Genomic DNA, 17,663 nt, shown 5'->3' with positions numbered 1-17,663 from the left:
CAAGACTTGTGTCTACTGTTTAAAGTTTAAATGGAGTCTCTAGGTGAAATTATGCCGGAGAAGTAGACGTCTGAAAATCTTCAATTAATGTTCTTTTTTGCTCATTTTCTTTCGGCCGTCCCATTCATTTCAATGCAAAATTTTGGGCAGTTTTTCGCCTCGGCAGTCTTACGTCGCGAAAAATTCATATTCCGTAGAGAAAAGTAATAGCACACCGATCCCGATCAAACCGCACGTTTTGATATATAATTTGTCTTCAACTCTTCGAGTTGCAGGACTAGTAGCGGGACGAAATTGCGTCCGGAAGAGGAATAAGAAGAAATCCACAGTGTAAAAGTAGTGCTCGGTGCGATTGCCCCGAGGCCCTAATAATTATCCTTGATGGTCAGCACAACCTATAAAGTCACCAATAAGGAAGCCCCTTCATCTAGCCTAACATGGGGCTATGCATCGTTGAAAGTGATAAATCCTGTTCTGAGAGACGTGACAAGACCACGGGGAGTGGTTGTATTGGATTGTTTGGCTCTGTTTTCAAAACACTTTCTTTTGTTTCTTTTGTTTTTCTTTTGTCACTGTCCTGCAATGTCTGATCATATATGTTAATTACATTGACTTCACCCTGTAATTATCTCCGAATGGAAATAAGTTTAACACTTCCTTTGAGACTTAGCAACTCTCAACAATTTAGGAAGAAATTGCTCTTACAGTATGTTACTACAAAATGAAAAAGCAACAACATTACAAACATTAAACGCTTATGTACTGCAACAGTGTAAGAAGTAGTTTGCTGTAAAATATCCAGTTGAGTGCACACTACCTACAAAATTAAGCCCCATGGTAAATACATGATTTTGAATTAATATGTATACAATTAAAAAGAAATGCAGAATAAAAAAAACTTTCTTAGATTTTTACATGGTAGGCCTATATTTTTAAGTACTTAACTTGATTATTTCCATTTTGTTGGACTATGATTTTGTGTAACTGCATGTTTGAGCTTTATTACTTGGAACAAAGTGTGTAGACAAGGCAAATTGAAATTCTGAGCCCTAGAACTTTTTTTGTGTGTGGAAAATAAGACTTAATGGAAACACATTGCTATATTAACAGAATTTTTTAAAAATAAAATAAGATTATACAATTCTTCCATCTAAATTACTATGTACAACATTTGTGCCGAACGGTAAGGGGAAAAACATACAAAACTGAGCACATTAAAAATATTAACCTACTAACTCTAACATTGTCTCAACAATAAATTAATACATGAATCAATGAATAAATGAATAGTGGATTAACTGTTAATTTTTCTAATTGTGCTTTTATTTTGAAAAGGCAACAGTGTCAAACAGGAAATGCCCTGTTGCTTAGAGACTCCTGCTGCAGGATCAGAGAATCATTCACCAACTCCTGCAGAAAAACGGGATGAGTTCACTGAGATTATTCTGAAGATACCGCTAATCTAACAATGAGGTGACACTTACAAAAGGTAGGCGAGGTGGTCATGTATAACTAACTTCTTTTTGCATGATAATATGCTATTCATAATGTTAACTGGACGGTTTTTGCACGAGAAATGTAACTATGTTAGTTAACGCTATCTTTCAAGCTAGTAGAGCACAGGCTAACGTCAAACACGTAATTTAAAAAAAAAAGTGGTGTAAAATGAAACGAAAATGCAAAACTGATGAAATTATAATATGATTACTTGTGTGTGGGGAAAAAACATTCTGTTCTACATTTTTCTTACAGATTAATAGGCCGAAACACCTACCTGACTCATATGTAACTGTGATATATTAACTACCATCCTCAGGTGTTATCTTTATACTACACTTTGATCTCCTTGGCAGGTTGTGAAATTGTCCGAGTTATGCCTTTCTTGGAATTCATTGCTGGGAGCGTGTCAGGTCAGAAAACTTTGTTTTAGCGTGACAGAACAAAAAAGTTGATTAAATACAACATTTGTATACATATGGAGAAATAACATTTCCTTGCTGGTTATTGTAGGTGCCGTGGGACTGGCAGTTGGACATCCCATGGACACTGTTAAGGTTGTATTATCTTTACACACTTAAATCTATAAACATAACCAAATTTATTAATTGTTTTTTCCTGACATCTCATGTTTCATGTGTAGGTGCGTCTGCAAGCCCAGTCTGCGTATAAAGGGATATTTCACTGTGTGGCTAAAACCTACTCTAATGAAGGGGTAGGTGTCATGTCCTCCTAAATAGTTTCAACAGATGTAGCTATATAAATAGCCCCTGCCTCCACCAGAAAACCAATGACAAGGTATTGATATACTATATGTTTATTATGCTTTTTTCATATCAGCTCCGTGGATTCTTCAAGGGCATGGCATTTCCAGTGCTGACCACGGGTATCACCAACTCTGTTGTCTTTGGCTCTTACAGTAATGCCTTAGATTACCTCACTCAGTCCAAGCGTAATGACCGCAATCAAGGCAAGCCGGCCTCTGCAGCACATGTCTTTGCTGCTGGCTGCTTCTCGGGCCTTGTGCAGGTAAGAGCACCTGATGTTCATCCAAAGCATCTTTGCAGGACCATTAATGCAGATATTACTGGCATTTTCACAGGACCACTAGGGGTATGAAACTGTGAAATTGTGATGATAATAAATATTAGTACTTGTTAGTTAATAGCATTAGTATTGAGTAGAAACAGAATACTTCACAACTGCTATCATGAAACATGAAGTCTACTTTTATTTTTGGTACTTTAAGTGCATTTACAAAACAGCACAATACTTTTCTTATTTTATTTGAGTATGATATTGAATGCAGTACTTTTATTTGTATTTTAACACCGTAGTATTGCTATTTTTAGTGGCTATTAGCTAAAGCCCTGTTCTTCTCCAACCTCAGCAAAGATGAAGCAGCAGCGGTGTCACTCGCACTCCCCACTCCTCTATTTTGACTTTTATGCTGCTATAACTGCAGGAGATACCTCCGCCTCCTCTAGCCTCACTTGCGCCTCATCCTTTTTTTGTTTGAAAAGTACTACTGCTCCCCTAAAGGTTGCAATGTTCATTACATTCCATAAAACAAAACCTTTGGTCAGAACGTCAAGAATCAAGAGTCAAGAATGTGGCTTGAGCCCGGGGTCTGAGGAGAGAATGTGGGTAGACTAATACTTTAATTTCATGTGCTTTCAGGTGTTTATTTGTGCACCTATTGACCTGGTAAAGGTGCGCTTGCAGGGTCAAGCGACCACTCAGCGATACCGTGGACCCATACACTGTGTCGCCGTCATTCTGAAGGAGGAGGGACTCAGGGGTCTGTTCAGAGGAGGGCTGGCCCTCGCCCTGAGAGACGTACCCTGCTATGGACTCTACTTTTTGCCTTACGAGATCACTAGAAAGGCTCTGACTGAGAGCGGCAAAGAGCCAGGTCAGTCACAGAGGGAGCAGTGTAACAGTACAGACCCTCAATAAATAAGTAACCAGAGCAGTGTGTGAATTGTTGAAGGTCATTTATGTCAAGAACAAGAATAGATATAATCTATTCATCCATTATCTGTTACTATGAAAATGATGACATGGTAAGCCAGTTGAGTCAAAATTATGAGATACTATAAGAAAATGATGATGCTATGTCAGATTTTGACAGAAAGGAGCAGTGTGTAGGATTTTGTGGCATCTAGTGGTGATGTTGCAGATTGCAACTAAATAAACACCCTTTCTCACCCCTCCCTTAGAACCTATTGTGGCCTTCAGGTAACATAAAAACACAAAAGATCCTCAAAAGACAGTTTTTGTTTGTCTTTTCTGGGCTACTGTAGAAATATGGAAATTTACTCCCATTTACCCCCATGTAGACATAAAGAGCTCATTCTAAGCTATAATGAAACGCAACAATTCTTACTTTCATGTGGTTATACACTACTGAAAACAACTTGTATTAGATTTTTATCAATACATCCCCCTAAATCCTACACAATGCTCCTTTAAGAAGTGGAATTGATGAGTTAATGTGTGTAAAAAAAAAAAAAAAGAAGTGACTTGAGTATCTATTGATTTAGTTTCTCTTAGTTTTGACTTTGTAAATCACATAATTTAAAAAAAGGTCTTAATGTTGTCTCATTAGTTAGATTTAGTATTGCATTTGACTTGTCTTATAATTTACTGGTTTGTTCCTTTTTTCTTTTTTGTTTTCCTGATGGAAACAGGCATCTTTAAGAAACAGGTTTTTTTTTTAAAGCAACAGGTGTGAGTCTAGCTCTCTCTGAATAACTCTTAGTAATTGCTGTCCAGGAGAAAGTTTGGTTTAATCCAGGTTTGTTTTAATATATATTTTCTAATTTATCTATCCTCAGGAACATTTGCAATATTGATGGCAGGTGGCGTAGCGGGCGTAATGACTTGGGCCTTTGCCACGCCCATGGATGTGGTGAAAGCCCGGCTCCAGATGTCGGGGGCTGGCGGCCGGGAATACCGCGGGGTCCTCCACTGCATGAGAGTGAGCTTCAGAGAGGAGGGAGTGAGGGTCTTTTTCAAAGGCCTTCTGCTGAACAGCCTGAGGGCCTTCCCTGTCAACGCCATCACATTCCTCAGCTACGAGAGTCTGATGAGGATTTTATGTCCACCGACAAGATGACCTCACTCTTGGCGGTGAATAGATTGCACTCCTTGCCTCCGGTGGTGTGGATGTTTTAAGCGTCCATTCACAATTCGACTGAATGGCAGTCGAATGTACTGCCATTCAGTGAATGAGTACTGAAATACAATATTGTATACATTGTTTGTATGTATGGAAAAGATCACCTCTTTTCTAGTAAGCATCAGAAACCTGAACACATTGCTGAACAGTGATGAAAGTGTGACCTGTGACCTGAACCATTTTGATTAAGGTTTATATCAGGATGCTCATGTTTTTGGACATCAAATCCATTATACTTGGCAAAATATCAGTGTATTATGACTTTAATGCAGACAGAGACATGTTTTTCACTATATTTTTTAGCATTTTATTCCTCTGAGCTGGACACAAACAGCAAAGGATTTCTTAATAATTAAACAATACTAAAATGTAGATGATTTTATTATTGGTGACCGGTTCATGAAGTCACTCATGTGTATACTAACAGGTGGAACATTATTATTATGTGACCTGTGGTATTCAGACAGCAACCACTTTGTCCTGTTTCTATATTCTATATTCTATATGTAACATGCCTGTCGCAACAGAGTACCAGCATCTCAGACCAAGATGCATGTTTAGCTGTTCCAGCTACCGCGACAATTAAAGGTCAGACGGTCAGATTACAGCACACAGGGAGTGGGACTTCATTACTTCACTCTGTACAGAGCAAACAGTTTTTTGCTGCTATACTAATATTCAACGTTTCTATATAGAACCTTTAAGGTGTTTCATGGTTTGAGATAAGACTGCTATAATTACCAATATTTACATTGATGATAGATCAAGTTACTGTGTTGTGAGAAAAGGGTCACGCTTAGTGACAAATTCAAAGAAAATTATCACCCGACTCTGCAGTTCCTCTCAGCTCTATGGAGCTTTTTAGTGATTTTTAGCTCACTGATTTTGGTTTTTTGGTTTAGGCTCATTTGAATGGCTCTTACTAGAACTGATTCCAGTTGCAGAAGACAGCTGTTATTAGTCAAAAAAATGGGACTATACCTGCCCAGCACCAAACAACAGCTTAAGTTAGCAACCAGCTGGTGAGTATGCTGGTTCATTAAGCAGCAAAAGAGCAAGGTGTTTCACTCAAGAATCAGTAAAGACTAAAAACAGCTAGAAAAAGGACAATATTTTACTTGAAGGCCAGAAATGTGACTTCAAATGAAAATATTGGGAAAGACTGGGATTCTCAGTGAGGTGTTCAACCCAGCATGTTCCTAAAAATGTGGGAAGGTAACATCTCAAATTTCAAGTTGAATTTAAGTAAGTTTAGTGTTTTATTCTTTTCAACTTCTTAATTTGAGAGGTTACTTTTCCAGATTTTTGGAACGTGACCAAGTGAATTTTGACACCTCTTCCTAAGTGGACCAGATGCATACAAAGAACAAGCAGATACCAGGTTGTTTCAGTTCCTCTAAAAGGCCAAAAAATAAATTGTTGGTAAAAACACAAATTCCAGGTTGAAGTGATGTTTCCATGGGCAAACAAAGGATAAATGGGACGTATGATAGAGAAGTAGGATATACTAGTGTGTATGTAAATCAACACTTAGTTGAGTTAACTGTCAATGCAGGCTGACCACTTGAAATAAAAAAGAAGCTTACACAACGTGCTGAAGAGAAAATACTTTATTTTCTGCACAGTGTCCAACAAACATCGTTACAATTCACTGAAGGGCTACATTAGTGAATATTTTTTACATCTTTGATTTGCACATTCCCAAACAAACATACAATAGCCCTCCCCTATTCCACCACTTGCCACTTCTGAAACTTGAATGATAAAAACACACCCAATGACATAACTCGGCATGTTTGGACTTGCCTCTTGAAGAAGCAGCATTCTAAAGACTTAATATGGAAGAGAAGTGGAAAAATGTTTATCCGAGGGTTTCAATACACAACTGTTTTTATATGCACTTTACCAAGAAGCAAACAGGAAATAAACAAAAACAATGTGCTTGAGTCAGATGGTCGAATTCAAATGAGCAAAAAAAAAAAAAGACTGCTTCTTCAGGGCACAAAAACTGCAGCAAAAGTAGAGCTTTGCTAAAATGCTCAACCCGAAGTGATTGTTGGGTTAAAAATGATTAACAGATTTGTCCTATCAGACACCTGATGGACTTTGTTAGTCACTGACCCTCTACACCAGTAGAGTAGGAGACTTGAGGCAGTATGAGTAAAGCAGCACACTCAGAAATGGATTTCTAGAAACGTTACCATGCAGCTTCTTTTTATTTATTTTGGCAAGATGTCAATGCAGTCAAAAAAATGCTTGTATGTTGTGGCAGCTCTCATCATTAATTTATTAAGCTAATGTATGTTTCTAAGTAGCAACAACCACACAGGGAGGACACCTTGACCAGTGGCATAGATTTTACATTGAATCCTACCAGTGTAAAGTAGCAGGGGTGTGATGCAGGTGACATGAAGCTTTTGTTTTTTTTAGGAAAACTCTGGTTTATTACAAGCTGGGTTTATTTTGGTTGTTCAGGCCTCTTGTTCTGTCGTTTGTGATAACACTGGAATCAGCTGAGATCAAGGAACACGGCTAATCACGTGGCTAAAACTAGATCCAACAGGGAAATAAAAATGTAAAATTCAAATTTGCTTATTTGGAGGTGAAAACCAAAGTGAGTGCATTTGCAATGTCACTAACAATCTCAAGGACCCATCGTTTAATTTTAACCCATCGGCAATTTAGTCTCTGTGGGCGAGGGCCGCTTCCACAGTAGCCATTGGACATCTGGATAACAGATGTCCGGGCTGAGACTTCCCCTTCCGGTCTTTGTTTACAGTTAGACTAACATCTTGAGACGTGAGAATGGAGTTGGAGTTGAGAGACGACGTCTATGACCAGATTGTTTCACAAGTAGCCATAATATACATATATAAAAGGCTAAATTGTTTTCAGTTGATAGCCGTTCGGTTCAGAGATTGTTTTCTGGCCAATGCGTTCCACCTCTTCTGCTCTCCACAGCGACTCTTTACCTTCAATTAAAGCTTGTGATTTGTCAGACTATAAACAAAACCAGATGTGTTCAAGAGATCAGATGATTCATTGCACAAGAGCAAACAAAGTACAGTAGTTTACTGTTGAACTGTTACTGTTTGTAAACTGTGATGGATGTTTCAAACAGTTAGTTTGTAAAACCTGTTGGACATGACTGATAGAGCTGATGGCCTGAGCTATAGTAATGAAAACCCAGGTTGTCATAAACCGTTTTTCCTTAAGATTAAGAATGTGTGATCTACAGCAGCAAATGATTCTCTAAAGCATTTCTCCTATTCAGGACTGCTATCCCGGCATTCATCAGGGGAGAGTCGGTTCACAAAGAAAAACAAACAGAAAATGCATGTACATAAACCCCTACATACACCACCCAACAGGTATTGATGGAGGATGAGCATTCCTAGAATGCAGTATGTGGCTTTCAAATGTTCCAAACATCATTTAAAAATGTGTCAAACGTCACGTCCAAGCTTTGGCTGGACAAGCCTCTAATAGGCCTCCGATAACAGGCACTGATGCTCTATTCACATCTTATATTCAGATGCAATCAAGATCAACTTTTACAATGTACGATACAGTGGAGATTACACCAGCACAGAGCTGAAATCCTACAGCCTCGAAGATTTACAGGTATTCACAATAGCATACATTCAGCAGCTGCTGTACCACAGATGAGAGTTAAACCAGCACACTCTGGAATGCAAATGTAAGACAAAAGAGCTTACAGAAGTCACTTCCTTCAAAAAGCTGAAGGACACCCTGAGCTTCCCCTTTTACTGACCATTGTTAGACAAATCGAAGGATCAAGGATAATTCAAATGTGAGTATGCAGATTAGGGACAAAGAAATTGTCTATACTTGCACAGGGCGAGTGATGAGTTGCCAGACAGACGCTGATTTGTACCATGCCAGTCACCAAAGTTTACCTTAAGCTCATGACAATGACACTAAATCAATCCTGGGAAACATGAGTGGGTCCTCTTTAACCGGAATGTATGCTGGGTGAAGAACAAACAAATATTCAGTCAGCATGTTCAGCCACATGTAAGCAAAACAGAATTTAGTTAATTCCTTGATCCCATTTCAGGCAGCATGTTAAGTCTTAAAAGCTGAATCCTCAGTGTGACTGAGAGGCTTGGACGTACTGGTCCTGCAGGTGTGGTTTGTGGTTCTGCTCTGCAGCCATGGCCTGTAAGCTTGCCCTCTGAAACTGCCTGGCCTTGTTGTAGAGGGAGACTCCGATGAAGACGAGGAGAGTGCCGAAGGCGCTGAGGACAGTGATTTGGTTACTGAACACGATGATGCTCAGCCAGACCGACAGGGCGTGTTTGACAGTACTGGCAACACTGAGGAGGAGAGGAGAGGGATGTTACCAGGAACACTGTTAAGCTGCATGAATCATTTGGTTCCAGATCTATATGGAGAAACATGACTTGTCAATAGGAGCTATCCTGGTCCAAACACAAAGCCACAGTAGTGTGTAGAGCAGGGGTCAGTAACTTAACTTGTCCAAGAGCCAGATTTTTTCTGAGCAGACACTGTGGGTGCTGGAATTTCAAATAATGAAAATAAAATGCACATATGCCTTGTTAGCCTATCATTGTTTGATATTTTCACTCAAATTCATGCTATTTTTATTTATCTATCAGTTTCAACAGACTCCTTAAAAACATGATACTTAGATACTCAACTAGAAAATGCTCTCAGACTCAACCAAGGAGGCAGTTCACTGAGGAGTGATGGTTAAAAAACGGTGAAACGTCATTGTAAATATGCTAAATACCAGAACATATTTTTTCCCCTCCTCACACATTTTTATTATTTATTAGGCTAAGTATTCTGCCATTACTCTCAGTTGATGATCGCTGGTGTAGAGGGTATTAATGTTTATCTCCAGCAGCAGAAGACCATGACAGGTACCACTCATGTAAAGATGATCGCCACAGATGGACAAACTGATCATATTGTCAGAATTTGGCATACGTGGAACAGCTCCATGGGAGCAGTGTAATGGTGTTTCTTAGTACACATTTGGCCTGGGATTTAGCCACGGAGCACCTGTCTGGCTGTCTGATCGCATGAGGAACACATGAGTGAGAGCCCAGGGCATGTTCATATACACACTTCCAAATGTGGTCTGAATGATCGGATCTTAATGCATCCTCAGTGCCTCTTGGGTGCATTCACGCATGTACTTAAAGCTGTTTGTTACAAGCAGGTCTCCTTCTCGATTATCTGTCGACAGAGTTAACATGTGCCGTCTTTGTCATTGTTTACATCCTACCAATAGCTGCTGCAGATATATAGTTTAGTGAGAATCTCTAAGCTTTGAAATTTCCCTCTTGGAATAATAAAGCGAGTCTGTCTGTTTTTGTGTTGGTCAGGGACAATATGACACACTGAATTCGTCTTAGATCAGTTGTGTTCAATTTTGCAAGTTTACAAATGGAAAAAGTAAAATGTGTAGACTGGTCCTCTTTATCAAGTTGATTTATTTGAAGGTTATTTATAAAAGTTAATCTACCTGATTCTTTAGTCTTCCCTATTTTCTCTTATAAAAACAACAACGTTGAACATAACCTTGGAGGAATCGTTGCAAGCTCAATAAACAGAGTTTCATGTGAAGAATTGGAAATTTGAAATTGAGGTTTCGCAGCATGCATCCATGGCAGGAAAATGTAAGGATGCAACCATGCAACATGTTGTTATCTAACAAGCACAGACCATTTCCTGCATGTTGATAAACCTTACCATGACCTCTGTACTCTACTGGAGATAAAAATGGATCATATTCAGGTGTATCCAATAAATTGGCCAACAGTGTGTTTAATTATCGACTTCCTCAAGAAAACACATACCCGCAGCTGGTATAAGCCAGTTGGGACACAAGTAAAAAATAGTGATACAAGTAACCAAACATGTCTTAAAGAGCTTCAGTAAAAGTTATGATTTAAAGGGGTTTTGTTCCTGTTTCCTACCTGAAAGTTACTGGGGAAATGCGTCCCATGAGAGCGTACGCAGTGACACTCTGTAGGTGGAACAGGCAGCCGTCAAAAAGCAGCAACAGGATGATGTCTTGACTGAAGATGAAGCTTCGCCCGCTCTTACCGATCACTGGGATGTCCTGGAAACATGGAGACGGAGTACAACAACCATCAACATCAAAACTGGTGTAAACAAAATGAATAGCACCGACAGGCTCTGCCAGTGTAAATATACTTAACTGATGTATGTTTACCTACCAAGAGAAACACCCAGGCAGGTATAAGCATGATGACTGCTGCTGCGCTGGTGTAGAACTGTAGCTCTGGAGGGCTGAAATACACATTTTTATTATATTATAAAGTCTGTAATTTTAATTCTTATAAATCAGAGGGTGCATACTCTTTTACCTGAACTTGTATGTGTCTCCACTTAACAGTTTCTTGGAGAATACGTTCTGCAAACTGAAATCAGAGATAAAGTGTTAAGATAAAGCGCCACACTGTCATGGGGAAAGTTGCGTCGAGTGCTGCAGTACCAGTCCATGATGTTGGTGGAGAGAGCGGCGGAGAAGCCGAGCATGTTGAAGCTGATCTCCGTGGCTGTGCAGAGGGCCAGGCCCGCCATGACGGGGAACAGGGACAGGTTCACCCACAGCCCTGCAGAGTGGAAGGATTGGTCAATGAGTCAGCACACTTATCAACACAAAACCTTATAGCGATTACCCTAGCCAGTGGCAGTCCTACTGGTAAAACAACATTTCATGGAATTGACTGATGGTAGTTGTTTTGAATAAAATGTTGAACTCTGTACAGTTATCAAGGAAACTCAGTGGATCTGCTTTGTGAGATTTGCTGTTCTATCATCTTTGGATCCAACTTCCTCAAAGTATGCCTGCAGTGATTTATGCAACAGACAGTGACGGTGCTTTTATTATATCTTGGACATCTACGTGTTGTTCAGGCAACAAGGAAACAGAAAATTCATATCAAAGGATAAGGTTGGTGTGTATATTTTTTATGGCTTTAACAAATATTTTGAAGGAAATTTGGATAGTGCACTAGTCCAGGGGTCTGCAACCTGTGGCTCTTCAGGCCATCTGCAGGGGCTCCCTGTGGCTTTGACAATACCAAATTCCAAATATATACCAAATACCAAATGATAGTCATTTCTTTACATTTTATTGGCATTTTATCGGCTTTCCTGTTCCTTAAAAGTCGCTTGTGAGGCAGAGAGTAGGTTCTGTGTATTTGTATGATGCGCTGCTTCTGCTCCAAGGAAGCACCCCGAGTCCAGAGAAGCCTTAAACGTTTTAATTTTAATGACCGGCTTTACACGCATGTATGATGTTAAATGTGTACACATAATGGCAAACGTGTATCAAAGCAGATCATGAACAAAGGTGATAACAAAAAGTGGTCAACAAAAACTCATCTCTCTCTCTCTCCAGTGAAGGTGAAGCAAACTCTGATATAACCTATAATCTGTCAGCTGTCAACTACAGTGCTCAAGTGACCCGAAACCATGGCAACAAGACAAAGCTAATTAAACACAAAATAATCAATCAATAAAGAAATATAAGGCTCCTACACATTTTAATGTAATTTATCATTGGTGTAGACCCAAAGTAGCTTATATACGGCATTAAAAAAATGCTTGAACCTTTGAGTAAACTCAAATGTTGAGTCTATGGCGCCTTAACCTCTCATTTTTTCCAACTTCAAGTCTAGTTTAGAGATCCTCTAATTTTCACTTGGTTCCTCGCTGCATTCTTACAAAATCATAATTGCATATCTGCAGATCAGTATAGCTGGGACTTATGGGCTGGAAAACACAATGGGGTCAAAGTATTAAATATTACCTACTCCCAGTACAAATTGGATGATATCAACTCAAACACACTGGTTTTGTACATAAGCGTAACAGTGTAATAACAGTGTAAAACACCCCTTAGCGTTCAGGCTCATTATGACCTATTAGTAATGTTGGTAGGCTAATCTAAACATAGTAGGTTATTAAAAAATAGGTTTTCTGGCTCCATTCTGAATTTTTTTCTCTTTTTTTGGTCTGTTGTTAGTAAAAGGTTGCTGACCTCTGCACTAGTCCATATTGTAATTTCAGTCACATTTTGATTAATTGTGCATTTTATCAGATAAAAAAAATAAAATTGGAAGAAGCTCATAATCCATAATCAAGTGCCCATTGTCAGTCTACTGATTTCATTGTGAATTACAAAATGCACCCTTTCATGGACCAAAATCACAGTATCACTGCTCTACTATTCAGTGTCCTGCTATTCTGATATTTTTCACCCTCGCCCTCATATGGATGTCCTGTACATCAACATGTTTTCTACCTGTGTACTCCCCGAGGATCAGCCTGGACATGATGACAGTGAAAATGGGTGCTGAGCTCTTTACGGTCTCTGCAAAAGACACTGCCACGTTCTTCAGGCTCACCAAGCCCAGAACCACGGTGGTGAACCTGACAAATGGAGACAAAGATGATGTCAATACTGGGCTTTTTTTATTTTTAGAAAAACAAAAGGAGATTGTTATCGATTATCAAGTCTGTACCACTTTATAAGAAGCAACTACTCTAACCGGTGATTTACAAAAAAAGAGAGCAGGGAAACACCTCATGAGTCCAACAAACAGCATGATCATGATGAAGTTGGAAGGATACTCAGTTCTGGACTTGTGCTGGTACAGGCAACAGGGCACAAACATCTTTAGGAAGCCTATGACGGTGGTGGAGAGCATCTGAATTGCACCTGGAGAGCATAAAGAAGACCACATGATAGAGCTACAGCCACAAACACCTGCAGCATGATCAAATAAACTTCTGCAACTCTAATATCTATTATAGCTAGACTAATTAAGGTGTAAGGACAACAAGTTTGTCTAAACAATCTACAGCAGTGCAGCAGGTTATGCACATTTTAGCCACTGGTTTCTGTGAATTTCAAAAGTCACCTTAATAATAGTGAACAATGTCATGTATTGAAATACTAATACTTATGTCAAAGTCACATTACCATCATTTTGAACGTAGCACACGACAAATAAAGAGCACTAACAACAATATATTGTTGCAAAAGTCATTTTTATAGTAAATAACAATCAGCTGATATGGTCATTGTGAAACACTTTAAACTTGAACTACATCATTTGGCATCTGGGAGACAGTTCTGGGCTCTGACGTGTCCTTAAATGCTCCTGCATGTTTCTGCAAGATGCGTTTTTAAGCCTAGCAATTCATAAATTCCTTGCTTGAAGGCAGCAATATTTACAGGGCTAAAACCTGCAGAACCAGTCTTATTTAGTCTGGGAAAAAATTTTTTTTTTTTTACCCAACATGCTCGGCTCTCCCTCCAGCAGTGACAGGATGTACTTGTTGAGGAACAGGGTGCAGAAGCTGAAGAAGTACCACAGGCCCAGATAGGTCATGGAGCGCCAGTTCCACACCCCCGACTCCGCCTCAATCACAGTAGTCTCTGTGACTGTGATCTTCAGCACCTGCTCCCCTGGCAGGCTCTCGCTGCGGGCCAGCACCACTCGCTCCTGCTGGGTGCGAAAGGGTGACAAGAGGCACCACAGAGGGTTCCTACCACACTGCTTGCCGCCCGGCATCACGCCTGCTGGCCCGGGGGCATCCAGGGGCCCCGACAGGTGGGTGATAACAGGGAGGTGAAGGTCAATGAGATTTTTGATGGTTAGTCCATCTTCTGATTGGTCCAGCAATGCATCAGTCTCCCAGTCTGGCTTCAAGTCCTGGTGCCCCCTGTCCTCTGATGCAGAAACCGGAGAGTCTTCTGTCTGGTGAGAGACAAAGGGTGAAGGAAAGTCACATTTCACATTTTTTCACATGCACACTTATGATTGTCAGTCCAATTTTTGTGTATTTGTGTATTTTGTCTTATACTGTTCTGATATTTTACATAAAATCAATTAATATATATTACTCCATATTACTTCACATTCATACTCTATACGTACTGTTCTCACTCAGTTCTTACAAGTCACTTCTCCAAACACATTTTTACAGACTTGCATTCATGTGATGTTGGTCTTTCTAACTTGTGTGGTATATATATATTTACATATATATATTTATATATTTATTTTTTTTCATAAAAATCTGATTATATACAGAAAAATAAAAGTGAACTTAAATGAGAAAAAAAATACAATCCATGTTTACATTGCAACATTATAGTATATAACAAATTTTACATAATTTGTCAAAACTTAAAAAAAAGGTTCTTTTAAGAATATGTTCTGCTCAATATTGATGAAATGTGTAAATTTAGAAATACTCATAAATATGTTTTTTAATGAAGTAATTATATGTATAAGTCCGCTTAAATCCACTGTAGGTGGATGAAGTATTTCATATTTATCATTATTTTGTGGTTACACAATTTGACATCTTGCCAACCCTTATTTGTCACTGACCCATATATTTATGGAAAAAAATACTAATGTTGCAAACAGAACAGTTGTTTAAGTTCCACATGCCCCCCACACTGAGCATGTTTGCCTAAAGAGTGAGGGGTAACAGGTGAAACCAAATACCAACCAACCTTCACACACATTTGTGCTAACCTAATGTGGTTAAAGTTAACCTTATTGAACTGAGTTCAACAGCGATTCTGTATCGTTGATTCGCCCTTAGCTTTGTTCCCAACAGCAGGCAAACAATGTGACACTGCCTACAAACACACAGACGATATGTTAAGTTTTAGTGAAGCGAGCTAGAAACGAGTTGTCAGAATTACATGCACACTTAAAATAACTCTTACCTCTCGTTGAATTTGGATTCTTCAAATCGGACTAATAAAAAATAATACTGTAAACCCAGCCGGTCAACGAGACAGTAGCGAATGTTACAAAAAGAGGAAGTTGCAGTGACGCTAGCGAGCCGCTGTCTTTTGTGGTATTGTGAGATGCAAAGGAGTGGAGGCGATAAAGCCACCCGCCATATCGCACAGCACGAGTTAGGCTAAAACACGCTGCACCCAAAAACCACAAGCATTCACCTATCTATTTAGGTTACCCATATCTGTGCACCTGACTTTGAGACGTGGCTTTCCAACTACAATCATCGCGCAGTCAGTGAAATCCGAAAGAACAAGTGAAAGCCTTCAAAATAAAAACCCCTTTCGCGAAAATAAAAAAAAAATGCTTTGATTTTCAAACTAACCCGTTAGCCATTTTTGGTTACGCTTAGCTTTAATTTAATATCACATTTGTCGTAATGAGTGTGCGAAAAATTGTTTATGTATGTATTTTCGATCATAAATTCTAACCTTCACTAGAATAAAAATATGCTTTTATTTTTACACGATACAACAATCGTGTTTCCGGTTGAGTCTCATTTTGACTTGACGCAGCTGCCACGAAACAAATAAATGGTCCAACAATGAGGTATTCAACAATAACCATGGGTCAGTGTGTTTTTGGTAAAATATGTGTATTTTTAAATTTATCAGAGGCTCCACTAAAAGCAATTGAACATGCATGACCTATTCAATTTGTGGGATGTCTAATAATAATAAAAAACCCGAATAATTCCTTGTCTTGCTTAGATTATTTAACTAGATGTACGGATACCTGCTTGTATTTAATATATTTTTATTATTATTAATTAATTCTTAAAATAAATTAGTTATTATATTTAATAATGATAACAATTGTAAAACACTGTTAATGAGTTGTAGTTTCTCCCTGTGACCACTGGGTGGTAGTGAAAATTAATGATCAGTGATACTGTAAGAAAACTGTTGCTTCAGGTCATAGATTGTATATAAATATATAAGAACGCAGGAACATGATGCAACTATGGATGCAACCAATGCAGACCCTCCCTACATGTCTCAAATTCAATGCATTACGAACCTTTTTGTAATGCAAGTTATGCTCGAAAGTGAAGCTGAGATAAACCTGATGACATCACAAATTGTATATTCTCAGACTAGACACAGCTCCACAGAAAACATTATACAGCTCAGCTGTTTTTACAGGGTGAATAGCATTACACACTTATGGCGCCAACTTTCAAAATGGGGCCGTGTCAAAAAACACATGAACAAAATTCAGAAAACAATTATAATGATGGTTTGGTATTTATTGCAGGTCAATTGGAGTTCCTTAAATTGTATTGCTGGTCAAGTGATGTTATCACCAGTATCACGTTCACACCTATTTTATACAGTCTATGGTTCACACCAACTCGTTTGGTAACACTTTTCCAAGTAAACTGGTTTTGCTAAAAAAAAAACTCACAATAACAGTGTTTTCATTGTTATCAGAAATGAATCATCCAATAGTGGAAAGTAGGCCTATACTTAATTAAGTACAATATACAATGTTATGTATTTATACTACTTCATACCACTACTATTTCACTACACTTTTGAGGTAAATATTGTACCTTTCACTCCACAACATGTATTTGACCGCTGCCGTTACTTTGCAGGTTTAGATTATTAACACAATAAATAGTAGATATATCATGATATAAAACGAAAGGTTCAGCTGCCTGGCAAAAAATGTAATTGAAATAGGCTCCTTGCTACCTGCAACATTTATGCCATGTACACACGCATCACTAATCAGAATCAGAGATATCTTTATTATGATTACACTCAATTAAATTATATACATATATATATATATATAGCTTATGTAGCTTTTTTAAAAATGTATTTACAGGTTGCATTTTTCTTTGGAAGCAGTCTGAGGGTGGGGTATGTGTGTGTTACAGTGGTGGAAAAACTATTCAGATTCCTTACTTAAGTTAAAGTACAAAAGTATCAGCATCAAAATGTATTGAGAGTATCAAAATTAAAAGTACTTGTTATGCAGAATGGCCCCATTCAGATTGTCAAATATATTCAGTTTATGTAAGAATAATTTCAGTGTTGTCAAGACAGGTCTCATTTTAACAACTTTATATACAGTTATGAGTTTTATTTTATTTAAAAAAATGTATTAATGCTCAT

General features: G+C 38.5%; 2 protein-coding genes across 7 annotated transcripts; one reads left to right on the top strand and one right to left on the bottom strand.

Moving 5' to 3' along the window:
- Positions 1 to 1,379: 1,379 nt before the first annotated feature.
- LOC131971807 (solute carrier family 25 member 45) lies at positions 1,380 to 5,291 on the top strand. The gene is made up of 7 exons (XM_059333425.1): positions 1,380 to 1,489; positions 1,854 to 1,910; positions 2,011 to 2,054; positions 2,141 to 2,212; positions 2,338 to 2,526; positions 3,178 to 3,412; positions 4,338 to 5,291. Exons 2-7 carry the CDS (start codon positions 1,874 to 1,876, stop codon positions 4,616 to 4,618), a joined length of 858 nt encoding a protein of 285 aa, XP_059189408.1. The 5' UTR covers positions 1,380 to 1,489; positions 1,854 to 1,873; the 3' UTR covers positions 4,619 to 5,291.
- A 982-nt stretch (positions 5,292 to 6,273) lies between these two features.
- Positions 6,274 to 15,791, bottom strand: LOC131971860 (solute carrier family 35 member E2A-like). Of its 6 annotated transcripts, XM_059333502.1 has the most exons (11): positions 15,462 to 15,791; positions 15,243 to 15,371; positions 14,010 to 14,475; positions 13,295 to 13,430; positions 13,014 to 13,141; positions 11,196 to 11,316; positions 11,068 to 11,121; positions 10,918 to 10,990; positions 10,654 to 10,799; positions 8,821 to 9,021; positions 6,274 to 8,673 (listed from the first exon to the last, which is right to left on the bottom strand). In XM_059333502.1, the coding sequence occupies exons 2-11, from the start codon at positions 15,252 to 15,254 to the stop codon at positions 8,658 to 8,660; spliced, it is 1,353 nt and encodes a 450-aa protein (XP_059189485.1). In that variant the 5' UTR covers positions 15,255 to 15,371; positions 15,462 to 15,791; the 3' UTR covers positions 6,274 to 8,657. The 6 variants fall into 6 exon arrangements, with proteins under 6 accessions (XP_059189485.1, XP_059189484.1, XP_059189487.1 ...); XM_059333501.1 differs by having other exon boundaries at positions 6,274 to 9,021; positions 15,462 to 15,790; XM_059333504.1 differs by having other exon boundaries at positions 6,274 to 9,021; positions 15,265 to 15,371; positions 15,462 to 15,788.
- Positions 15,792 to 17,663: the final 1,872 nt, after the last annotated feature.

The sequence above is a fragment of the Centropristis striata genome, chromosome 5 (genome assembly GCF_030273125.1).
Source record: "Centropristis striata isolate RG_2023a ecotype Rhode Island chromosome 5, C.striata_1.0, whole genome shotgun sequence".
NCBI lineage: Eukaryota > Metazoa > Chordata > Actinopteri > Perciformes > Serranidae > Centropristis > Centropristis striata.
The sequence above is the reverse complement of the archived record's forward strand: the minus strand, read 5'-3'. Positions and strand labels throughout refer to the sequence as shown.